Source organism: Contarinia nasturtii, unplaced genomic scaffold (assembly GCF_009176525.2).
Source record: "Contarinia nasturtii isolate CC-2019 unplaced genomic scaffold, AAFC_CNas_1.1 Cnas_scaffold_1371, whole genome shotgun sequence".
Taxonomy (NCBI): domain Eukaryota; kingdom Metazoa; phylum Arthropoda; class Insecta; order Diptera; family Cecidomyiidae; genus Contarinia; species Contarinia nasturtii.
Genome location: NW_022198708.1, coordinates 958435 through 985825, shown reverse-complemented (window position 1 = coordinate 985825; position 27391 = coordinate 958435). Strand labels below are relative to the sequence as shown.

Here is a 27391-nt window from a genome sequence, read left to right as displayed (position 1 = left end):
TTTTTCGATTTCATTGTCAAAATGAAGCAGCGGCAACAGTAGCACTTCATTCATTGTTTTCATTCAATATTTCGTCGTTGTTACTGTTGTTTTGTCTACAATGTTTTTTTTTTGTTCTCTCTTTTATTATTAAATGAGAAGAAGAAGAAAGAGCGTTGCCAATTCATTTATTGCAATCACATTGAACGACAAGTAAAATGGATTTTAAACAATTTTATTATTTCTTCTCGTTTGGCTTTCATTCGCCGTCCAATTGATCACATGCTGCGATAATTGAAATGAATCACCCTTTTTTTTTGGTGGCGAACCAAAGAAACATCGAATCTCAAATATGGCAAAATGATTTTGTATTCAACGCAATTAACATTTGTGCGGGAATAAAAAAAAAGAGCTGAAATAATGGCAGAAAAACAAACGTGAAAATTGGACTCAATGATGATCATCTTTCATTTCTTCTTCGCCATTGAATTTCGGTTTTAATTGTAATTTCTTATATTTGATTGAACAATAAAAAAATAACTTGCGCTTTCTTTCCGACATCAAATTGACTTTCGTTTATTTTCCAGATGACTATCAACGAGAACAAATCATTTTCGCCCAGGTTTTTTTTTCAAACAAATTAATTTGTTGTTATTTTTATTTGTAGAAAATATACAGAGTATGATTTTTTTCATATCTTTTGTATAGCGAGTGGTTTTTCTTTGTTGCTGTTCACAATCGATGATTGTGAAATGTACATTTCGATGACTTGTGTTGATGCCAAATTATTTTTCAAATTATTTTATGAAAAAAATTGTATTAGAAATGATGTGATAAACAATATGGTTTTGAGCATTCATTTGTAAGCGTTCTTTCATTCAATTTCAATTGGTTTTTCACATTGTGTCGAATTCGATTTGTGTTCCAGGAAACAGAAATGTTTCTCTGTGTATGGTTTTACAATTTGGTTCTTTTGGTTCTACTGTTTCACACTTTAAAGTGTGTTATGCGTTGTGTTTGCTATAAAAGGTGTATGAATATATGACGGAGTGCGCATACGATTCATTCTTTATGGTCTTGTCGTTTTGGTAATGTTGATTACTTTCGGTGATATGAAACGGAAACGAATCGGAGAAGAGGCACAAGAACAACAAAAATGCGATGGTGGTATAGGCATAGACCGTGGCATGACATGCACCGAAACATCAAATTCTCTGTATAAATGTGATGGGTATTTTTTTCTTCTTCTTCTTCTTTGTAGTGTGATGGGGCTTGCGTAATGAAATTCGAAAAAGCACACATATAATCCAAATGCTTATTTATCGTATATTTATCGTTCGATAATGACATCATCGTGATTTGTTTTATTTTGTTTTCTTTGATTTCATTCTGTGCGTCTTTGTATCGCAACATGCTCACACATACACATGCATCTATAAGTTGTCGCAATGAGTTAAAAAAAGACGACGACTGACATTACAGATTGTTGACTTTTCTACGTACAATTTATGTTTTTTTCTCTGTTTTTACTTCCATTCGTACTTGTATTATTCCATTGTATTCTAAACCGTTTGATTTTTCAAGTGTCGAGCATTTTCCATTGAATACAAAATTGCGATCGCATTTGTTGCTTTTCCAAAGTCCGTCTATTTGTATTAGAATACTATGAAGTGATTTTAATTTAAGTTTTTTTTGCGCAATTCTATGTGTTTTTCTTCGGCAAATTAAACAACAAAAATGAATTAATTCAAACATAAATTACCGTCTCGGTGCCAATCATTCTGTGATTTTCTGACCTTTTGGGAGGTGGATAATTAATTTGGTTTAAGCGAGAAAAAACATCAATTGTAAATGCGATTCTAATACATTGTGGTAATTGTGTGCGTGTATGCGATGTTGATTGAACCGTTTCTTCCGTCAAATTGAACACGCTGGGTGTTATTTTTGTTTCGTCTTCGTCCATTACCATTGTTTAACAATTCTAAGAATTAGTATTATTAGCAAAGGTTATATACACTCGAGACGAAGAGAAGAATGATCACATACTGACCATTGATCATTTGATCATAGGGTTCGCAGTATCTTTGATTCTAACGTTCGGTTCAACAGCCTACGCATACACAAACATACACACCAATTGCGCCTACGCAATCACTAATGCTGTTTTGTATGGTCATATGTTGTGTTTGTGTACTTATGTTTGATTCGGTGTTATTACACGCCGAATAAAAACCAACAATCTAATGCTAAAAAAACCAATTCTTTTCATGTTTCACACAAATTCCGTTCATTCTCTTTCTTATGCCGTCTTAAATGACAGCGAAATGCTCGGTCTCTAATCTCTTTTTTATCGCAATTGGTAGAATTCAGGCTATAAACCATTTTACAGTGGTTGTTGATGTTTTATTATAGATTTCAATTGAAAACTTATGGTTGGTGCAAAATTTATCAAGGCTGACTTGATTGGGAAGAGATAGAGAGAGAGAGAAAAATCGAACTGAAATGAAATTGAAATTAATACGACGCATGCCAAAAGAAATATTATCGGCGATTGTTATGAGTGCGAAACGGAGCGAGAGACATGATATCTAAAAGACTACCATTTGATCATTTATTAAGGTTCGATCGATGGTATTTTGTCACCTACGTTACTACTGTAGTTGACTCACAATGGCCACACCTCCCACAACAAATCACACAGACAACCACACACACACAGGCATGATGTACATCGAATAAAATGGCCTAAAGCATATAATCGCAAAAACCATTTTTTCTTTACTTTGAATCAAAGTCTTCAAAAATTTGCATATAAAAGCCCATTATGTCAAAAGAGTGCTTGAAATGCTTGACGTTGTCACATTGAAGACTCGTCAAAGAAAAAAAGATAAAAATCATTTCCCGCGCCATAACAAAAAAAAAAATTCTAAATCGCACAGAACAAGATCATGTCATTTTTCATTACGATTTCATTTTCAATTTAAAATTCGCTTTTTAAAGCAGCGAAAAAAATATATGTAAAACAAGAATTCACAAAAAAGGCATGTTTTCCACCAGCAAAATGTGTCTTAAAGTTAAAAGGTCTTAATATCGCAATTGTGTTTGGTTCAATGTTATAATTTAACATGTTTTCCATTGTTGAATTCGGACAGCAGCGGAAAGCGAAAAGCCATTGTTACGCGAACGCACAATATTGTACATTTATTCCAAGCTCGGTCTCTCACTCTTGATTTCTCACTTGAAAAAATTGCGTCATTTATATATTTTTTTTTGTTTCGTTGTTATTTAATTGTTTTCGCCAGCAAAATTTGGAATGAAACGAGCGAGAGTGTGTGTGTGTGCACAAGTGAAAAAGGTCAACGGATTTTAATTTGATGTTCAATTTCGATGTATATAATATTTCTTTGATTCTTTCTCTTCACGATGTCTCGGGACGTCTCTGAATCACGGGAATTTTTTTTCATTCAAAGACAAAAATTGTTGTGCGCCTCTTCATCGTTGACATATTTGGCATAAAAAAAATGTGTAATGATCGGCTCTTCTCCATCCAACTCGATTACACTCGTGACGGGACGACCAACCACTAAAAACTTTGCCAAATCGTTTGATGAAATTATGTGATTTTTTGGACAAAAAAAAATTCGAGCCAAAAATACGAACATCTTATGACATCTGCTATAGCTAATGAGCTTAGTGAACGATGCAAATGGCTTCAAGGTCAACAACCATCATACATTTTGGACACAAGTATTTCATAATATGTGCTCATCATCGAAATGATCGTTTTAATAAATTGAAAAACATTTGCCGAAAACCGCGAATTTTTGTTTTGTGTATTTCACTGTAACCATTTGAATGTGCAATGCTTTTGGGTGTATAATGGTGGGTGTGATGTCGTGGTTTTACTTTAAAAAGGCACATTAAATTTTTATCCAAGAAGCAACGAAATCGACAGCTTTTTTCGCGATCTCTTTGTTTCGTTTCTCACTCTCAGGAAATCAAATGGCATAATCTTTTGCGATTTATCGCATTTTTACCGATTAGTTAAATGAAGAAAAAACCGACTTGTTTTGTTGATTTTGTATCTACTTACCGTTTCCTGTGGCATTGTATTACAGCTCCTTAATGGCAGCTTATATTTCAATGGACCATCTTCGTGCCTGTGCCAAACGATAATAAAAAAAAAGACGAATGAGTATCATCATTTGATGGCCAGTTGCCAACTTGACTTGTTAATGGATTACTGTTTACCTGTATTCCATCAGGCATGATGAATTCTTTGACAAGCCTTTTGGATAAATCATACCACTAAATAGACCATCATCGGGACTAGGCGGTGCATTTTTAATCGTAATAAACATTGACCCTGACAAGCATTTTATCCGTACGATTGGCTCTTGTTTTGCCTCCGTTGACAGTAGATCTGTAATAAAAACAACAACAAAAAAAAGAGAACGTTATAAAAATGTGAATGCATTGTTGAAAGATGATCGTGCATTTAAAAGCAAAGAAAAAAAAATACGAATGCAATTTGGATTGTAATTTGTGATCGAATTGTGTTATTGTTCTTTTGTTGTGGTAACATGTGCTGTGTGTTTCATCATTAGAGAGAGAGAGACGATATCGCTTTCGGTGTGTGTTTGTCAGAGCTCTCTACTTTGGATTACACACAGTAAATTCTAGTGAATTTCCAATGTGCACACAAACAGTTTGCATGTCAAAGAAGTCTCGGATGCGCACATGCGCACTTGCACACTTCGCGCAATCAACAGGAAATTCACAGTTAATTCTAACGACGTTGCATAAGTCTCTCTTTTCCCGTAGAGAGAAAAAAAGTCTCTATTTGATGGTTTTATTCTTTTGTTTGTTTCGATTCTTCTGCTGATTCGAGTTTAACAGTTATCATGTTTTCTCTATTTGTTTTTTTTTCTCCTCTTATTCGGTCTCATCGCCGTCAACATTGTCGATTGGCCTATGCCGTTTTTTTTTTCTCTAATTTCTTTCTTTCTTCATCAAATTGAAATTAGACAATTGTTACTCATGCTGAATTAATTTGAGAAAATCGTTAAATTTTATCTTATTCGTTCGTTATTATGAGTCGTTGCATTTTTGTTAAATAGTAGACAATAATTTGTGCTCGACCCAAGAGACAGAGAGATAAAATGAACAAAGCCAAGGCTAAATTTTTTCTCTTTCTTGCCACGGCCAGAAAGCTGACTGAAGAATGAAAACAATCAGTTCAAAAATGTTCTAAAGCAACGGCATATCCTCTCTTGTCGAAAGCGAGAGAGAGAGCATGTATACTTCGTGATCTTTGTCTGCATATCGTTGGTAAATATCTATAGTGTACGCGCACACACATAGCTTAGGTCGGCGTTGGATCGCTTTTTTTTCTTTATCCGTTTCAGTTGAATGTTTTTATTTTTCGTCATAGATTCAGGCAGACATGAGATTGTAGTGAGGGAGAGAGAAGGACAGAGATCATCTAGTCCGGAAGAGCATTTCTACTGATTGTAATAATAAGGCACGAATATGGACACACGAGGCATGTTCTTATTTTTCCAAAGATTTCTATTCTATAACGGCAGTGAGAATGAGTTTGTTCGAAATCCAAATTTAAAACAACGAACAGCAAGAAAAAAAAATTGAAACGAAAGAAGGCCTTCGTCGCAGAACATTAACCATACATAATCTGGCAAACACGAGAGAGTCGCTCGTGTAAAGATTTTAATTTATTACTATTATTTTGTGCACGATTTCTGTGCAAATGGATTTTCTGCAAAACAAAATACAACATTTAAATCGTTCATACAAAGATATGTGGTCGCGCACCGCACCAGGGTGACAATTTGCGCTAAAGTTAACCGTCTCATGTGCATGCATGTTTGTGCATATTGGTGCCTCGTGAATTCAAACGGTAAATAGCTTTGGCAGCGATTTAGGAAGCCATTTATCATTTTCAGTTTGCATTTTGGCCGATGTATTTATCAAACATTATTGCATTAAATTTGCTCTCGTCATCTCGTCCGTTCGTAAGTTCCATTCTATTCGTTAAGAACAATGTCCATACAATGTATCTGGTCGTTTTGATTTTATTTTATCACTGATGAACCTTCATTGCTTCGCCTTGTTTCTTCATTCGCTGTGTCTCGCTTCATTCATGGGCCTCCCAATGTATTTTGTCCACTCTACGATATTAAAGATGAACCCTGAATTGCCGAGGCGATTGATCATTTCTTTTGCTAGATTGGTTCTATTGAATTCATCCATCAATATCATCAACATTGATTGAATCGAAAAATAAAGGCCAAGATTTATTACTAATGCTCTATCGCATAAAACACAATACATCTCACAAACATACACTCTACTCGCTCTTGCTACTCGTCTCGGTTGTGGCTTTGTTCTCAAACTGCATTATTTCATTTTATTACATTACAGCATCGCAATTGATTCTCTCATGGAATGTTAAGTATTCCTCTTCTTCTTCTTCTTCTTCTTATTTTTTATTATTTTGATTGCGCGGCCGAAAGATAAATCAGAACCAAAGTAAAAGCAGCGAAAGAAGACAGAAAAAAAAGTTACCAGCGAAAATTGTTTGATCAAACTGCGGGTATATAAATAAACAATCCGAAAAAATGCGGAGTGTAAGCATTATTCTTTTGCAAGAGCTTGGACCTTTTTTTGTGTGTTTATTGAGATAGTGATAAAGTGTGAGAGAATGGGTATAAAGACGGAGAGAGAGTGAGAGAGTAAAAAATGGTGAAGATTGAAAACGGCAGAATAAGAGTAATGAAAAAAGCACGCGAACGAGTTCAAAGACCTTGTGCTTGACCGTTCTCATGTAAACACAACAACAATGAAAAAAAAATTATTTGTGTGATGTGTCTTTAGTGGAAGTCAAAACATACCACAAGTCGATCAAATGCAACAAAATACATACTATAAACATAGCACAACCACTCTGGCCGCTCGCTTTCATTCCCTCACCACACATCTCCTAATTTTACGAGAAAATGAACCTCATCGAAAGCTGGCCGCAACAAACAATGTAACTATATATTAAATTATTGTAAGTACTAGTGGTGTGCTGCTTTCGACCATCAACAAATAAAATATAAAATAGGAAAAAAGCGCGCACACAACGAAGACGACGACGACGAACGAATGCCAAATGCAAGACAAAGAACGAACAAACGAAAAAAAAAGAGAAAAAAGAAGATGAACAAGCAGCAGCAGCAGCATCAGTATAACATTCTGACGACTTCGCCATGGCCATGCCAATATGTAAGCGCGCGAGATAGGCACTCCACTGCAATGTCTACGATGATGAATTGTATGGCACTGAGATTGAGCAGCTTCTCACACAGCGTATATGGTACACATTTTATTCTTGATGCCACAGCATCAACAACAAAGCAATGAAGTGAAAAAAAAGACATAAATGAACGATCAAACGAGATATGCGAGAGTAAAAAAGACACACACACACACACATACAGATGGAATGAGCCGAACGAACAGAACGCGATGAATAAAATAAAAGGCGGTTACGGCTTTTATATGTAATATATTTAAAGCCGGACATAAAGTAATCAATTCGTTTTATAAGCAATAATACAAAGTCAGAACAACATACTATTCTCGTCGTCGTCGTCGCGGCAATACTACTCTCATCATGATCGATATGTGAAACCGTTTGAATTTGTAAGAGAGCTATGGACAGCGAGAGAGAGAGAGAGAGAGAGAGAGAGAGAGAGTCAGCCAATATCAAATTGCCCACTGTAATGGGATTTTAATTCAAAATTATTTGTATGCAGACGCATTTTCCATGGATCTCTTTGTATTTGTTTATTTGGCATATACACAGAATGGGATCGAATTGCATATACATCAAAGTGAAACGAGATAGATAGATTGAGATTGGCCTATGATCGGCTGGAGCGACCGACACCAATAAAGACAACAGCAAGAAATCACTAACAAAGTTACGAACAGCATAAAATAGTTTTGCTTTGGGTTTGAAATGAAAAAAAAAAAAAAAAAACAACAACCATCGCTGAAAACAAAACCCAGCATTATAATGCGATAGTGAAAAAAGCGCGACGAAAATGCGCGATTCGGTCTTGCAACAGATGTGCATGTGCCGCATAGTAAATCATTTGATTTATTCACGCAGAGCTATTTGCTTAAGATTTAGAACTACAAATGACTTTCGTTAATGCAAAGCGAATCTCGGATTTTGTGTGCACTTTTTTTTTGTCGAAAGAGTTGCAATTTCGTCCATCTCTTTTTCTCATTTACATACCCACTTTATTGTATTTTTGGTGTAGAATCGATTTGAAGATGGTGCATTTCACAACTAACCATTGGTGCATATTACAATCACCTTTTGTGCACAGCTTTTGTTCGAAAACAAAAGAAATGAAGTGAAGAAAGAAAATCTTCACCTCTCATCTTTACCACCACCGTCAATTTCTTTATGGTACAATAAGCATGTGGATAATTAAATCGTGTTAAAGTAACGAATGAAACACACAGAAAATGCTAAGCAATTTTGAAAAGTTTTTTATTTAATTCAAAGAAACAAATAAAATGGTGTTTGTGTTGGTCGAACCATAAAAATGGTTGAATTTCATTGTATTTGACTGTAGATTTTGCTTGAAAACCACCGAACCACCGGGATTAACTCTTGACCTTTTTTTCTGGTTTGATTGGCATGCAAACTGTTAGCTCATTATTGTGATTATAAATGAAATGCGATTCGATTGTATTTCGATCAAAATCGCATTCGTCGAAAAAAGTGGAAACTCATTTTTGGCAATCACTGTTTGCACACTGTGTTTGAAAGAAACACATAAATCTTAGCGCACACGTCCAGCACATCTAGTAATGTGATCGACAATCATCATTATTGTGAGATTAAACATTTGCATACAATGAATTTTAAAAACACCGCTCGCACGTACTGAAAATACAAAATTTTCATTTCAACCGACATTTTGACACGAAAAGGATTTTTTTGTACTTCGATTTCGTATTCGGGTTTTTTTGCACTCGTGCTGTGTGCTTTTTTTCTGCTGAGTCAATTGGCCATTTTAACGACTTGCAATCACTTGATGCTATTGCATAAGTTTGAACAGTAAAATGAGTTGGCATTTTCAACACACAGAAGTTCTAACTAGCAAAATCATACAAAAGAAAACGAAAGAAAAAGAGACAATATAAAATTGCAATGTTTTTGAAATAGCCTCTTTCTATCTCTCTCTCTTTGTGTCGCTATCTCGTTCACCCTCTTCTTTCTTCCGTTAGGCTGATTAGCCGGATGGATCTTTATTTTTGTTGAAAAAACGGCTGGATTTTCAGATTGTATACATATATTTGCGTCGTAAATTTCAATTTAGTAATTTAGAAAAGATTATGGCAAAAAGGCCATTTCACAACAATGTATTGAATGATGACCAATCATTAAAATGTGCGATAAAACTGAAACTTGTCCTCATCCATATATGATTACCAGATACTTATTTCGAATATTCTATTGTATATGTTCTGCGCTTCTTTGTACAAGAGAGTTCTTTTTCACTCATTCTATCTCACTCGCTATCGTTCTCCATCATTTCTCTATCTTTTTATCTCTTTTGCCTTTATATTCGGATGTGAAATGTTGTTGGTCAAACAAAAAAAAATATTTATGATCGTGAGATGTGTACATTCGATTGGAAACATATCATTGCACATTAAGCAAACACATCACAACCGTAATAATCGTATTATGGTTAGATGTATAACGGTACCAAACACCGATTGAAATAGATATATCGTAGTTTTTTTGGCGATGGGACATACACGAACGCTAATATATTCATAAGAGCATGTAATTAATGCAGATACCAACTCCTCGTTATAAATTCATAGAGATTTCATCAGAATGACACACAGCATCTCTCGATGAAGAAATAAAAGCCACCAACAACAACACCAACATCGATATTATTCCATCGAATGTCGTGGCATTCTTTATGTAAATGCGAATACGAAGTATAACTGACCAACAACAAAAACCCTCACATACTCACATATGAACCAAACATTGGTTCTTTATGTTACGTCAATCAACGTCGAAAAATTGAATAAATCATTGTTGTGTGCAATCTTTTGTTGTGACCTTATTGCAATGCGATGAACGCCAACCAAGTCAAGTCAATTCAAAATCGAACTTCAACCGAAAAAGAGAAAGAAACCAAGTGAAAGATCATCAACAATATATTATAATTAATTGGTCGACACATTGTTTGCTCAATAAAAAGTATGTGATGTTATTCTGAGAACGTGGTCATGATTTGTGTACATAAATTCCCGGAAATATTGTTGGAGCTATAAATATGATAATCATGCGAAATAAATGTGTGTTCACATCGAGCATACGCCCAATTCTTGACTCAGTTCCATAATATTTTGTTTGATTTAATCCATGAAAACCGACGGGCTCACCAGCGCCACATTGACCGATCGTCCAGCTACCGTGTACACTCGGTATTCGCACATTCTCACACGTACCAATCAACAACATGAGCATTTTTGATATATACTCGATCTTCGTGTGCCGTGTGCTCTTTTTGTCGAAGGCAACAATTAATTTTGCGTAAAAATACACACAAACCCACACTCACACGCCTCGAACGTGGAGACAAATCGCTATCGCTTATTAGAACTGTAAAATAATAATTAATGAAAAAAAAAGAAAAAGAAAATCCAACTGTACTTACGTGAATGATTTGGAATTTGTGCTGACTGCGCTATTTTCATGATTGCCTGCAAAATAAGACGAAACGAAAAAATGTAAATAAATTGAAAGAAAAAAAAAACGCACTCCCAATTAATATGTATATGTGTGAGAATTGGAGTTGAAAATGGAGTGTGTGTCGGGAAGAAGAACAAAAAAAATGTATATATGAAATGGCAACGGTGTATGTTCTGATGTCGAAAACCTCTTGCGAAATTCCAATTAGCCGTGAAAATGGTGTAAAGTGTTCGCCTTTTTTTTAGTGTGATGCGATACGCGTTCACACACATTGGCCATTGGAAAAGCTACACGGTCGAGTGAAATGCACGCATTTCTTTTTTTTAATCCGCGCGTATTACGTATTCTAAGTGCAGAGTAACAAATACCATCACGATATACTGGGATCTCTTCCCGTCTCTGATTCTCTTCACAGGCTTAATGAAATAATATAAATAAATTTGAACGGAAAACGGCGACACACAATGATACACATTACACACAGAGAGAAAACGATCGAAAGAAAAAGAGACAGAGAGAGAGAGAGAGACAGAGAGAAGGAATGGCTACTAATGAATTCAACAATACATCAAATAACTGTTTTTTATGCCGCACTTCAGATTACATTCAACCGCACACATTGGCATATAATATGTTAAATGTGTATATCCATCCCATTTGAGACATAAATATTTAATCGAACCATTTAGAAAATGTGAACAGTTGTTTTGCCGGTTGCAATGCGAAGCGGTCTCTCGTCGATGAGACATAGCCAGTAGTCACATAAAATCAGAAAGAGAATGAAGAGAGAGAATTAGATCCAAAGTATCGCACATGAATCACACGAATAATATGTGTGTGTGTTGTTGCAATTGAATGATGTGTTTCAGCAGCAATAGTTGAGCCGAGAGCTTCTGCTGTTTGCATACCGCATAATTGACGATTATACAATACATATTACGTACAAAATACGACATATAGTCGATCGTTTGAATCGATATTTATCGGTGAGCGCACAAATGGCATCGTTGCCGATGAAAAATTCACTTCACATGCACACCAAAAATAAACATATTGAAATTCAAACACAAAATATTTTAACTTGTCGGATGTACATTGCACATCCATGGCTCGGGCGTTCTCGATTTGCAAGGGCCATCAAATGAATTTCAGTCCAAGAACATGGACACAAAGAACGTTCAGTAAAATGGACGAGCGCAAATCGTATTTTTTACATAACATCAAATAATTCTGCAAACTAAACGTAAAGTTCCACAGTGAAAACACAGATTTCAGCATTAGAATCTCAGTTGCAATGATGCGCTTTTGAATCGTTGTACGTCGTCGCGATTTGAGAACAAGTTAGTTCCCTGTTGCGCACTAGGTTCTTTTCTCTCATTGTTCCTCTCTCTCTCTCCATCTATCGTTGTGTTTCTTTCTCTTTCGAGTCTCAGTGAAATGAATCTTTCGTTGTGTTATTTTTTCGCTGGTTTTTGTCGTTCGCTTGCAAAAGATATGCTCTGGTATTTTCACATTGATGCTTGTGAACTTGGAATAGATCATGACATGCAGCAAAGCGTTTTCTTGCCGCGAAATACACGCCCGATCATTGAATCGATCGATATCAGCATAAATTTGAATTTTTTTTCTTGATCGAAAATCCATTCGATCCGATCGATCGAATGCTCATGGAAAAAGAAACGAAAAACCATCTTAGATGTGCATCATAGTCTGCGTCTGCGACTGTGTTCTGCACATTTTTCTAATTCTCACTTCGGAAAACAGAAAATGAAAAAAAAACACACCAACGTTCTCATACGAACAACATACTAGCCATGTGTGCTCATGTATATTTCATTGGATGATTTTTCAGTCGATCGGCATTTTGTAGCATGCGAAAATTATACTCAATTTACGCGGCAATTATATTATTTTTTGTGTGGTTTTTCGCTCCACGTTCTCTTTCTCTCTTCGCCCCTTTTTCTCTTTGTATTCACTTAAAAGCAATTGGATGACATATTTGAAATGTGTTTGGTATATTACATCAGTGATTAATGCAACACAGGGGGACAGTCCATCAAAAATGGTGTTCGCAACACAAACGAAGAGAGAGAGAGGTCTGGCATTTACAACAAAAATAAGCTCAAGCCACCTTATTATGGATAAATTAATTGTGACCAAAAATGTACACCGACGATTACGAGTGCCAATCACTGATTTTATATGTTTGTATGTTTGTTAATGCTTGTGCACTTGACTGTATGCAAACTGTTCGCACTTTATACTCAAAAAAATGGTTATTTGTCTTGGGCTCGTGTGGTGTTGATCGAAAGATAGCCAACACCGCCAAAATCAAATGAAGATTAATGTGAGTATTCGGCTGTGTTTTTTTTTTTTTTTCAATGGAAAATGTACAAAAATGATTACGAAATTGTGACGTACCGTGGAAAATCGAGCGAAAACCCATTGAGTTCAAGCCAACTGTTTTCATCAACATAATGGGGCTAATTAAATGTCAGCAGTTGTTAAATTTATGATAGTTTTATTACAATTAATCGCATCATACACGGTGGGTACTTGTTTGTGTATATGTGTTAGTTGAGTCAATCAAAATTGTAAATTCAACAGTTTAAAGCATTAAAATGGTGGCAATTTTCCAATGCAAAAACCAAACAAAATATAAACGATTGCACGTCCGTCCGTGACAAATTACCCGCTGCGTTTCGCTTTTTGTCTCATTCACTCTTATCGCGGGCGCACACGGCTGGATTTTCAACATCAGAAACACTTTACGAGTGAAAAATTAAATTAAAAAAAAAATATGGTAAAAAAATGCGCAAACTTACATGTAAATGAAGAAAAGCGAACACTACTGCATTGAACGCCATTGTATCTGCAAAAGAAAGGAGAAAAAGAATGACTTAATGCTGTGATTTAGGGTAAAAAATTTTGTTTTCCGAAATAAATTTAATTAAAACATTTTCACACTTTTTCTTCGTTTCGGCGCGCTGTTGCGAGTCGAATCGCACGAAAAGTGCTTTCAACCAAACGCGTAATGTTCCAAAAGAGATCAAATGATCAAGTGCAACTGTGACTTCGAACGGGAGAGTATAGTGTGTACACGTGTGTGTGTATGAGAGAAATAAAATCACCAAAATAATAATTAAATCGGTTTATTTTCTTCTGTCTCATCACCAATTTAATGTCTGCTCATCGTTTTAAAGTTGAAAACTTTTGCGTTTCCGATGCCATTCTTGTGACCGGACCACAATCGAATGTGAATGAGCGAGAGTTCGAATGGGCCAAGCTAGCGTACAAGCGAAAAAGAAGAGTGAAAGAAAAATAACCATGGCACGAGATTATGAACGAGTTCATGTGTGTGTGTGTGTGTGTGTGTGGCAGAGTGCCAAAGCGTAAAGTCACTATCAACACACAACAAACAAACGAATGAAAAGAAGAGAAAAAAACACGCCGTGAAAAATAACGACACAAAACAAATGAAATAAAAATATAGTAAGATTAAATAATAAATGCAGACTAAAGACTTTGCTGTGTGTGTGTGTGTGTGTGTGTGTGTGTGTGTGTATGTGTTTTTGTATTGAAGAAGAAAAAAGCAACAAAAATTGTTGAAGAGGTTGTGAGGTGTAATGGTTGAGCATCACTTAGGTTATTTCTTTTTGTGTCCATTGTTTGGCACGAAAGTTTACTTAAGCGTTAACTGCTTGCGCTAGCATTTTAAAGTGGACGATGACAACGAGTAAAGTAAAAAAAATAGAGTCAATAATAAATTCACACGCGTCTCCAAAATAGCGAACCCATTTGTGGTCGGCACACACAATGGTCAAGAAAATGAATGGGCCCGCCGTTAACAATTGGCAAACTCTGCTTTTTTTAAATTTATATTGTCTTTTTCCACTGGACATACGTCCAGCCTTGTAACATATAAATTACAATTTCCCATTTCATTTATGGTGAGTTGCTGTTTTCGGGGCGGTTTAAAAATAAATTCCACGAAATTATTATTTAACAAGTGAAATGAATATTCGGTCTTTTGCAACTCATTGCAAAAACCAATTTTTAAAATCTGACCGCAGAAGCGCGAAGAAATCAACACACACTGTGAAATGGAAAATAAAAACGAACAAATGTCACTTTATGGAATGCGACTGCAATAATAATATTTAAATTCACACATTTTCTCAATGTTTTCTCAATGGATCGTGTGTGTTTGTGTCCATGAATCGCATATCAAAAGGTTAAGGTTTAAACGATGCACTGCACTCTGCATTCAAAAACGAAACGAAACAATAGCTATAATAAATGTCTGTGCAGTAATTAAGGTGAAATGGTTCTGACAATAACAGAGGAAAAAATGCCGCAAAAATGAATGCATTCATTTTGCGAGCACGAAAATAATGCCATGAGTTGAGAAGCGGTGTCTGCAATTCAAATGTTGATGGTTATGTATGGAATAACTCTTTAGATAATCAGGTATTGTTGCACATTTGGCCATTACTTAAGTGAACCGAGATGAAAGAAGTAGCATTCACCCACCGATCACACCGTACATCAACATCAAGCAACAGTATTATCACCATAATCATCTTCAGAGCATTGTAACCCGAACAAATTCTGCCAATTTTTCTTTCTTTCATGATTATCGCCATGTTTTTTTTCGCTACATAGACCCGTTTTTTATTACATTTCATTTTGTTCGTTATTTTCTTTTCCTTCGATTTATATTCAAGCACAGTTTTCGGCAGCAATGACGGCCGCGGCGGTGGTGGCGGAGGCAGAGCAAATGAACATTTTGGGAAAGATATTGAATAACGGCAGCGAGATAATTTAGAGAGAAAAAGAAAGTTATTTCATCTTGTGTGTGTGTGTGTGTGTGTGTGTGTGTGTCGAAAAATCACAAAACCATTTATTTATCATATTCGTTTCACTTGTGCATTGTACAATGTGAAAATAGCAAATAGATTTTTGCTATTTGATTATTATTTTGCTATTTATGTTAAAATTCCCGCGAAATATATATACGAATGTTCGAATTGGCAATGAAATAGCGAAGATCGTTTACACACATTATATATCATTCGAAAATATTAACTTGATGTGGTACATCTCTTTCACACACAACCTCAATATTTAATGAATATTTCATAACGAGTGAGATGCAAACGAGAGACGAAAAAAAAGGTTAACAGAATAAATACGGTGGATGCGTGATTGGAAATTCGATTGATTCGTTTTTAACTTCTCGTGTGGTATCCCTCTCTCTCTCTCTCTCTCTCTCTCTCTCCATTTCTTTCTTTCTCTTTCTCCATCTCAATCAATTTCTATCTCCCCATCAAGATTTCAATGGTCCATTTTGGTCAGGTGAATTTTGTTCGTTGATCAAATCGCCAAATTAGAAATGTAAATGACGTAAAAAACGAATGATGCAAAACACGAACGACGATACAGGTTCCATGTTGTTGTTCATTACTGACACTCAATACGATGCATACCCATCTTGATAAATGGTCACAAATCATCGAGGATTGATTGAAGCTTGGTGATCGCGAAAGCGTAAACACAACAGAGATGTGCAATCGAATTAATGGGACTCATGAAATGAGACGATTGCGATTAAGAGTGAAGAGGCGGCCAGGTAGATGGTAAAAAAAGTGTTGAAAGTGCTTTTAAAATCAATTATGCAAATTATTTAGAATCATGACGGCCAAAGAATTTGCTATATACAAATCGCATCGATTCCATTTTGTTGCTTAATGTGATAAACCTCAACCGAAGCGTGCGCTTTACTCAATTCAACAATCAAGTGAGATGAGGTAAAATTATGATTACGACATCGAGACATTTCGAAGCAAAACCAGCACCGTAGAAGATGTGAACGACAGAGATAAAAAGCAACCAATCCACAGAAAATCTTTCATATATGTGTTGACCTTCAGCAGCATAAATTTTATGCTTCGTTTTCTCTCTCTTTCTCTTTACTTCTTCTCGGCCAGATTTAGTTTACGCATTATCGTTGTGTGTATACCACTTTAAAAAGAGAAGAGAAAATCAACAACTCGATATTATTACGTTGGCTTTTCCATTGATCTCATCGTGTGTGACTCGCACTATATTCTGGTATTTCTGTGAGATCATGCAATAAATGTGCAAAGTAAGGCGATGGTAAAAAAAACCTAATAATAGTGAAGCAAAAACACTTAGAGTTCGAAACATATGTTTAAAGTTGATTTCTTGTTTTGCTCTTGTCGCTTCATTTCGTGCATAATGTGCCGCATAAATAGTCACACCATCTCAAACCAAAATGAATCAAACGAAATAAGCACAGTGTATCGAGTTTACATCATCATCGATCCAGTTCTAATGTGCGCTCGAAATAACAGCTCATCAACAAATGGTGAATTTTGAAACGTTATCTCTCTCTCTCTTTCTCTTTATATGTGTTTTTCTCTCTGGTTAAAAGAGTCAACTTCTTCGTATCAACGTAAATTGTATTGTGAACCAGTATTGTTGTATGGAAGACTCAAGTCTCACGCACTCAAATCTCTTAAGTCTCTCTCTCTTTTGATGTCTCTTGTATTTCTGTGATTTCAATTAGAATTGACTGACTGATTGTGGTTCGTTTACATCTTCAACGCACTGAAATAAAAGATACTGGAATGGAATTCTGTCATTTGGTAAACGCCATCATGCCCAAACACGCACATACATTTCATTGATATTTCGCATTCGCTCAACTTAAAAAAAGTAGCGTGAGTGAGAGTGAGAGAGAGAGAATAAAAATAATACATTCATTCGGCATTCAGCACATGGAGTTTTGTGTAATTTGTGTGCTTTAATTGTGATATAATAGCAAATCATTTGGATGGGTTTCAACTCATTTCAATATCTTCGAGGTTAGTCAAGCAAATGAATGAAAATTAATATATCTCGCGTAAATCGAGTCAATGCAAGATGGATTCGCTCACAAATCAGCAGCCACAGCAACAGCAACAAATGTTGGTACTCTCTGTCTGTCTGTCTGTGTCTAGATTGGATTATTGTCTATGGTACATAATTCGCAATGGGTTTTCAATCGGAGTTGAAAAAAAAAGCATTTGTTAAGTGGTACGTTGATCAGACGCAGACACTTAATGATATTCATTTGTAGCGAACAATGACGTGTGCAATTTTCGTTCATTTAACGCTGTGCGTTGTTTCTGTTTCATTGTGGCATGGTTTTTTTCGCTGTGCGCAAGATATGATCAGCTTCGATTTATGATTTTGTTTTTTTTTGCCATCGACTTGAACCCATTAAATTTATTCATTTGTTTAATCTATATTCCAATTGAAAAACATAATCGAATCGAAATTGATCTTCGTTATATGGTGGTGTGCGCCTCGTTTATTTGTTTTTTTTTCTCCAATGTCTGTCAAACGATTGAACAACAGAAGAAAAAAAAACGGTAGGAAATCAACGAACGAATTGAAAGTAAATCAAATACAATTTAACATTTTTTCGGCGTGTATATGACACATGCTATAAAAAAAAGATGTTGATTTATTCAAGCAATCGACCCAACATCAACAATGCCAATTCGTTCTATCGAATGCTTCGTTTTAATTTCGTTTGAGTGGGTTTATTCGCATATATTGAAGATTTGCAAAAAGTGAAACAAAATTACAATAATAATAAATGGCGTTAACGAAAACAGACATTTTAAGTAAGTAAACCATCGGGCTGGTAAAAAATCACAACAACAACGAATCGCCAAAAGAATGAGATGAAGGGAGAGAGGGATGGAGAAAGAGAGACAGAAAAGCAATGCGCACACCGTTTGTCCAAAACCAGAACAAAGTAGGACATTTCCATATTTAATATCATGGACCTTGCGACTTATGTAACGAAGGCGTACATATGCTGTTTTTGTTGCTGCTTGTGTCGCCGCCATGACATGCACGTAATACACACAAAAGCAACACTTTAATGTGCCAATGTATAAAAGCATGCTCAAATCAATTGGCTTTTGGTTGTCGTGTATTTGTGAGTGCTTCAGGTCTTTTGCCTTACTATCTTTCTCATGTCTAGCGTATATGTGCACTATGGGATTTGCAGCGAGACGAACGGAACAAAAGAGCATAAACTACAAAAAATTTACTATCGAAAACATACAAAATGTTAAATAGAGAGAGAAAATTGAATGTAATGATATGGAGATTGTGTTGCGGGCGCTAGCGTAAATTAGAATTTAGTCAATAATAATTGTTTCATTATTAATTTTCGTTAGAAGAAACGAGAGATTTCTGTCACAAATCAAGCATATATACAATGTCAACTATGTGCAAATGAAATATGGACTAAGGCCGAGCGCATACATTTTCACACTATTTTCACCATACATCATCACAAACATTATGCAAATTCATTTACATTGAAATAAAAAATGAACAACATTCGACAGAGGAAATGAGTTGAGCTCGTGAAAAGGAATGAAGCGGAGAAAAAAAGTCAGGAGTAAAATTGCGTTGAGCTTATCGCGACTTTGAGAGAGCGAACGAAAAAAAGAGCAAGTAATATGTTTATTGCATGTTTAAAATGTCATTAAAAATCATCCGTTATTGTTTTTTTATTCGTGATGTTTTTTTTTTGTTTGTTTCATTTCAATTTTGGTGTGAGTAACTTGCAGGCTTGGCATGATATGACTGCAACATGGCAACTCGGTCACCTTGCATTTTGGGTCGCAAATGACATTCAGCTACTAGCTGCACAAATTCAATCATTTCAATTTGAAGAATGCCTTTGGTTACATTTTATTTTCAGTTGCTAGGGGTCAGTGCAAAGATCACATCAATTGTTGGACTATTGTGAACGATAATGCCAAATCTCGAAATAATGGAGCAATGAAATGGTACAATTTTGAAATGGTGGACATTGCTTTCCCGTGAATTATCACATGAGAACTGAATATGATGATATAATCCAGTAATATGTGAAGGGGGGAATATGTGATATTGGCGAGAAAAATTTGCTAGGGTTTTTGGTGCAAGAAAAATTCTTTCGATTTGCTAGAGATTTTCGCCAAAAAAGTGAAGAGCAACGAAATTTGGTTATTCAAATTAGAGAATTTTTAGTTTTTGAAAAATCACCCCCCCGTGTGAAATGTAGCTCGAACATTACTGATATAATCATAGTAAGATTTACTCCAAAAGACAAAACGGAGAAAGCTTAAATTCTTATTGACCAAGTTACTGTGTTAGGATTCGGAAGATATGGAGACAGCCCTCTATTTGGTTGCTGTGAAAAGTTACGTTTCAATTGAATGCTCTTTCCTATAAAAAGCGCTATTTTCCATTGGATGTTATACCAAATGAAATTTAATTCAAGAGAAACATGGAATAGCCAGTGTACTAATCGAATTGAATGTCAATTTGGTTCAAATGATAAATGTATTTTTTTGTTGTACTAAATAATAACAATTGATTTTCGACCAATTTTGACATTTCGAAAAAATACCCTGGATGAGATGCAAAAAAAAGTATGAAACGTGTACAACCTGAAGAGTAGGGGGTTAAACGCTCTTCATATCTAGTACAAATGCTAATCACAGTTGATTGTATTCCGTATAATTGTGATGTGCTAAAAAGACCGTTGCAACGAACAGACGGACATACGGTTGTTAAACAAATAGGCACACCAACGAAACGCTATCGCGTGCATGATGCAACAAGCAAAATAGATCTTTATTGTGGCAGTGCTCATCTTTCAATTGACTACATTGTGTGCATTTTTTTCATTTTCTCTTATTTCGATGTCAGATAATAATCAAACGTAGCAGCATCTGCTTGAGCTTGCCCCAATCAACTGGAAACAAAAAGTAACTACAACAATAAAAAAAACTCGTTGATTGCATGGTGCATGCTAAACACATTGAATGCTTGTTAATAGATGTGTGTTCCCTTGTGCCAACAACGATATGTGTTCGATTCATTCAGGTCTCTTTTAAAAAAAAAAAAAAAAACGTCTTTTCCATTATTTTATCAGCAATTTCTATATTTGTTTTACTTGTTGCTCTTTTGCAAGTCGCAACATTTAATCGTGTGTTGGTTTTTTCCCATTTGTATGCTTTTCTAGATCGCATAAATGCAATGTATTTGGCCATTAAAAAACGTTAATCTCTTTTTTTCGACTTCATTTTGAAAATGCGTTATGCGTGGACGCAATCTCATTTTCTTTTTGATGTGATTCACCATACACACAAACAAACATTTTTCTTGGTATCTAATTAATTATCTTCACATCGAATATAAAATTGCATGTACATTTTCACTGTATGTGTATTTTGTGCGCGAATAACGATTATCATGATCAGAACGAGAATCTAAATGCGCCAAAGAATGAAACAAAACTTAGCGCAATCCGTAAATAGCCGCAACAGAATAATAGCGTACGCAATTTTAAAATTCTGTACGTATACGTTTTCATTCCAAAACATCGGAATGTATTTTTTTTAAATGCTGTACATTGTTTACAGATTTAAATGGCAAGAAATAGTGAAAAATAAAACCACACACAATACAAATAAAACGAAAAAAAGCAAACACACACATTAAGCCAAAGATATGTTCTCGTGGCCTGGACATTTTTATCCGTCTGTTTGCCACTTAGAATGGGAATAAATGGCCGCTCGATTGTTTTTCGCTTTAAAGTGTAAATGTAAATGTGATGCACGCATCGATGATCTCCCCTCGTTGCTGTTGCACTGGGCTTTTTTTGTCTTATGTTTGTTGTTGTTCTTGTTGCTTTTTTTGCGCTGCTGTGAATTCGCACTAATGGACATTTTGTTTTAAGATACAATTTCAGTACAGTGTAACCACATTATTCGCTTCATGAGACAGATATGATGAGGATTATGCCGGTAAGTGATGTAGAACTAATTTGCGATGAGATCATGTTCAAGATGATCATGTATATATTTTCTTCAACCGTCGTCATCATTCCCTATTCCATCCACCTTTTGTACACACATTCATATGACATTTGTTATCATTCTGAGAAATATCTGAGCGAGAAAAAAAAAACAACGTTTCAGAACACTTCATGTTTCACGTACGACTAAGCGAATGTAATGACGAATAAAAAAACCCCAACAACACCAACGCAACCAGGCAAAAAGAAAACGGAAATCAAACGAAGCGTACTCATGAATAAATCGGACTGGTCTTTGAATTGGAACGGAAAAATCGCACAGAATGATGAAGAAAAATGTAAATTTTGTTCTTTTTATTCAGTCGCTGCTCGATTTAAATTCTACATTTAAATCGAATGAGTTAAACATTTGGTGCCAAAATACATCCACCAAATGTACAACCGTGAATACAGTTTTTGAGCTTGCATGAGAAAAGAACGAAAATTGATTTTCGAGTGTGTGTGTCTCCGATTCGATCTCGTTCACTCTCTTTTGCATATCAAAATTCCTCTTTTTTACAACCAAATCTCACGTAACATCACATTTAGCTAAAAGTGATTTAAACACACCGTTTCAACAGCTAAATTAAAATAAAAACCGTTCGGAAAAACTGTGTATATTCAAAAGGAAAGAGCGAGAGAGAGAGAGAGAGAGAGGGAAAGAGAGAAAAATGAGCTTTCAACATCCAGACTCAGTCACAATTTGTCGCGTTCTAATTCTGCTCAAGTTAGTTCAGTTAACCAAACAGCAGTATAATCAAATTAAATTGTCTGCATGCATTTTGTCTCTCTGTTGTCTCTTTTTTCCTTCTTTATTTTGATTGTGAAAAGCTTGCATATACAACGAACTGTAGGGAAAGAGAGAGAGAGGCAGTACATGTGTGGCATCAAGTGTGTGATTTGTTTATAAATTACATGAAAACAACATACCAAAAACTACAGTAGATTTAATTGGAAGCGAAAGAACGAAAACAGAAAATGACAAAATGGTTATAAGAGAGCGATGTGAGTGCGTGCATTTTTCGAAATGCAACACATACGCCAATATGGTAGAAACGGAGAGAAAGAAAGAAGCACAAATACATTAGATAACCCATGCATGCAATGAATCGCTGATAAAAAAATAAAATAAATAATAAAATTATGTACCGTTAGGTGTCAACGAAACAGAGCACAACAATGTGGATCAGTACTGAATGAATCTGTTCTCTTTTTGATAACATAATATGTTCCCTTCATTTCTCTTCCTTTCACACTATTTCTCTTTCTCTCTCTCTCTCAGTCTGCCCCTCACATTTTCTACTTTTTTTTCATTTCTCTCGTTTATCTTTTATTCATTCTGCGAAGATGAATGATGTTATGTAATTGCTTGTTATTGGCATAGCACATATTTAAAATGAAGAAAAGAGAGAAGAAATGCAAAGAGTTAAGAATAGAAAAATAATTTTTCCAATGAAAATGCAGCTTGCTGCAGCAATTAAAAAATCATGATTTATTATTGTTATTAAAGCATAAAAATTCAATTAGAATAAAATGAAGAATTCCAATTTGTTGTTGTTATTTTTGATGCATCACTTCTGAATGAAGTGCGCGATGCATGATGATATAAAATGATGTACATTGAATGGGTCAAATGAAGCTATGGTATTAAAATATTGCTAGTGCAGTATAGTCAGTGATTTTAGTAGCTCGTTAACACCTAACACGCGTGTGCATACACGAATATAGGTAAAATATAACATGTATTTTAAATAAAATGTGCTTCGCGCTCTCTCTCTTTCTTTCTTCGCCTTCATCATTCGATTCTTTCTTTGGTGTGGAGCATAAGAATGCATGAATATGAACAAGAACCGATTAAATAAACAAACGAAACACCCAGCGCAACAACAACAACACAGCACACAAATATGCGATAGAGAACAATGCATGCGATCATATCACGAAATAGTCGGTCTTAACTGTATAAACAAACTAATTTTATATTCGTTGATTTGGATGTGAGCGCATTGCATATATACGCTATAACTAATAAGTGTATGAAAGAATGAGATCCGTTAAATGAGCGGGTAATGTGTAGGGCATTGTGTTCGAAGGCACAACACAAACACACCAAATATAATAGATGAACGGAATTTTTGTGAAACGAACGATGAATAGCAACATCAGCGAGTAACGAAAGAAATGTATTAAGCAAGTGTTTTTTGTCTGTTTTTTTTTTACATTATTAATGCACGTCCTCTGCAACAGATACCGAGAGAAAAAAAAAACACCACTCATTCTGGGCGAAAGAAACAATTGAATTTAGTGTTCGTGCAAAAATGGTCATTGATTCAATAAAAACTGTGGCCGGCCATTAATGTGTATACGGTCGTAATTGATTTTGGTTCTACCACCGTCGTCGTCATTGTGGTATTCACTCTGTGTTTTTATGGCTTTTAACACATTTTCCGCAGAATCGTAAAACGACTTCGATCCGAAGCGAATTTTGATTTCAATCTCTCTCTCTCTCGCTCGCCTCCTTCTCTATTCCATAGATGTTCGAACGAATTTCGCCAATTTTAAGTAAGCAAAATTGCGAAATGAACGCATGAACCTGAACAAGACTGAACGAAAAAGACCACTTAAAAAAAGGTGATGACACATGGCACATGCTTCGACCATTTATTGTCGTCATCGTTTCCCTTGTGAAATTGACATGAATGTGTACGTACGTAATTCTTTTTGCTCGCTACTGCTTAACGAATCGAATTGATGCTTACACATGATCGCCATATAGCCATAGAACGATGTGAACAATGCATTGACACATTTAAAAATGCGAGAGAGAAAAGACGCAAAAGATGAATGAAATTGCATTGTTTTCGGAGAACACGATGGAATTCTTGGGAGTTGGTTGTGTCAAGGTCGCCATACTTTGGACTTACACTCATTAATAGCGGATTTGATCACAGATTTATGGATCAAGTATTGTGTGGTGTTGAGCTCCTACTCGATGAATTTAATCGATTGAAATGAACTACATAGTATCGACATCAAATCGTCAAATCGTCGACGATGGTCAAAAACAATGCCATTCGCATTTTGAAAATGAAAAAAAGCCTTCTATCTAACGACTTCGTGACGACCGATAGTGTCACATCATTAAAAATGCTCGCCCGCAATTCCAATTGTTACCAAAAACAAAATAACCATATGTACGGTGAACGAAAAAAAAAATAGACGATGAAAACGATGTTTAGAAGAGTGTGTGTGCTACTTAAAAAACCATTTTGTTTGGATAATTTCAACACTTTCTGTTCGTCTGTCGTTTGGTCGATTGCATAATGTCGATGATGACGATATGGAAAGAGCGGAAAAATATTCGACATTTGTGAAGAAAACACAATACGGAAAACCATACATCGTGCATGGCATGCGTGCGTGTGGTGTCAGACATAACGCACAACATATACTTTCACTCATACAAAATTCTTAATTATTCGAAGTAAAAAGAAAAAAAATTATTATGATCTTTTGCCCAATCGCTTTTTTGATACGATGCTATAGACGATATAACAACGAAACATTGCGCGACTTTATTTGCACGACATCCAATACAACGCACTTATATTCAACATTGTGTCATTCGATGTTTAATGTGTGGCATGCACACATTTCATATCTCACTTTTTTTTTGTTTATGAACAAAAAACACATTGCCGCTCATTCAAAGTAAATGCTTAAATTAATAAAAGGCAATTATAGCTGTTTTTATCGGGTCTGCCGTTTGTAAATGAGAATATAAATTGGATTTGTGCATGGGAAGATAGTTAAATGCCAATTTGCAGGCGGCCGCATCGACATATCACAAATTTTTATTATGAATCTAATCAATTGGGTTGGCCGAATGTTACCAGCTTGTAATTTTCTGACTCGGATCAGCGGTAGAATTCATTAGGGATGCACAACTGGATTTTTTGTTTAATATAACTAAGTTCTACGTGCATGTGCAAATACACATTCAAGTATGATAAATGTGGCTGAGACATAGCTTAGGCTTAACTTTGTAAAGAAAGGCGTCAACGTATGACCGCAAATTAAACCAACACACTCACCGAACACTGAAATCATAACAAAATTAACACACCAACCGTGTGTGTCTGTCGTGTCTCTCTGTTGCACGGCTGCTATTTACATATATCGTATGTGGCGTGTATTTGTGTTAAGAAGATGTAAACATGAATCCGGTATGACATGAAATGAAGTCATCGCATATTTATATATTTCATTCGCATTGTGACCTTAACAATATGCAAAAAACCACATGAAAAATAAAATATCACTTCTCTTCATTCTTAAAACAAAAACCATTCTCTTTCGTTCAGAAAATTGGTTGTGCATATTTTTTTTCTTCGTTTCTATACACACACATACACTTCTTTTGTTCGTTTGCTGAACCTTTTTTTTAAATGTTCTGTCTGTTGTGTGTGTATGTGCAATTTTGTGCGTCACACATAAAATATGCAATTGATACGAGGCGTTCTGTCGAATTATTGTAAATTATCAACCAACGCACAAATCGACACACATGAAAAAAAAGCGAAATTATCACAAAATGGCATAAATGCATTTGCATGAAAAACTGTCAACGGCTACAACTGATCTAATAATTTAATAGCATTTTGGCATCGATTTACATTTTGAATATTGAAAAACCTTCAGAACCATTTCGAATCGATTTTCAAAACAATTGATTGCAATCGATCAGTAATGCACACATTTTCAAAGAACAAAATCAACCGCAATATTTATTGTTGAAAGGTGCATTTTTAGCCCATTGGCATTTGAGCACACACTTAAATGCTCAGACATTGTTTCAGACACCAGATTTCGAAAAGTACGAATGTTGAAAGAGTTCCCATTGAAAAAACTATCATAAATGATGAGTAAAGAATGTATTGCGAAATGAGAAGAAGAAGAAAATAAACAAATACGAGGGTATATTTTCATAGAAACCGCGATGCTTGACACAACGATAATAAAAAAAAGGCGCCCAAAAGAAAAGAAATGTAACTCTTTTATTTTCATCATTTGAAAACGTGCTATTTACTCTCGTCGCACGCTGCTCGCCTTCATTTTGAATATCATATTATTTCAATGGATTTTTTGTGTTTGAATAGGTCCGCGATTCCGTTTGTTTGACTTTAATATTATTGCGGTCATTCTGGTTTTGGTGGCCCGTTACGTGTGTGTGTGTGTGGAGAGGTTGCTACTTTTTTATGGCTTTTTTTTCGTTGTTGTTTGTGCACGAAGAGTGCGAACACGGGCGCGCGCGTGTACAATTTCGCATCAATACCACACAAAATTCCCGGTGCAGAAATAAACGAAAAAAAAACAAACAATATTATTATTTATCTCAACGTATGACCATTTTATTATTTGCTCTCGCTCTGCCCGTGAGTAGCAAAACTTTTACTTTCAATTTGCATGTTATATTCACTTTTCCGGCGTGTATACGTATCGGTTATTATACGTTGTTGTTTGTGTACTGTTTCGTATGCGTCATGGTATTTCATTTGTGGCCGTTCTCTCAATGCGCGCGCAAATTTATATATTGTCTGTAAGTCTCTCTCTCTCTCTCTCTCTCTCTCTCTCTCTCTCTCTCTCTCTCTCTCTCTCTCTCTCTCTCT

At 35.4% G+C, this 27391-nt stretch overlaps 1 protein-coding gene across 1 annotated transcript in view; it reads right to left on the bottom strand.

Annotated features, from left to right (window-relative positions):
* The window catches only part of LOC116345755 (cuticlin-1), a 35635-nt gene that overhangs the window by 5151 nt on the left and 3093 nt on the right, over positions 1-27391 (bottom strand). Inside the window, exons 2-5 of the mRNA XM_031775415.1 lie at positions 13609-13655; positions 10749-10794; positions 4231-4402; positions 4073-4139 (exon numbers count right to left, since the gene is read on the bottom strand). Of these exons, the coding sequence (XP_031631275.1) occupies positions 4073-4139; positions 4231-4402; positions 10749-10794; positions 13609-13650 (327 nt within the window). The 5' untranslated portion in view covers positions 13651-13655. The remainder of the gene's footprint in view (positions 1-4072; positions 4140-4230; positions 4403-10748; positions 10795-13608; positions 13656-27391) is intronic.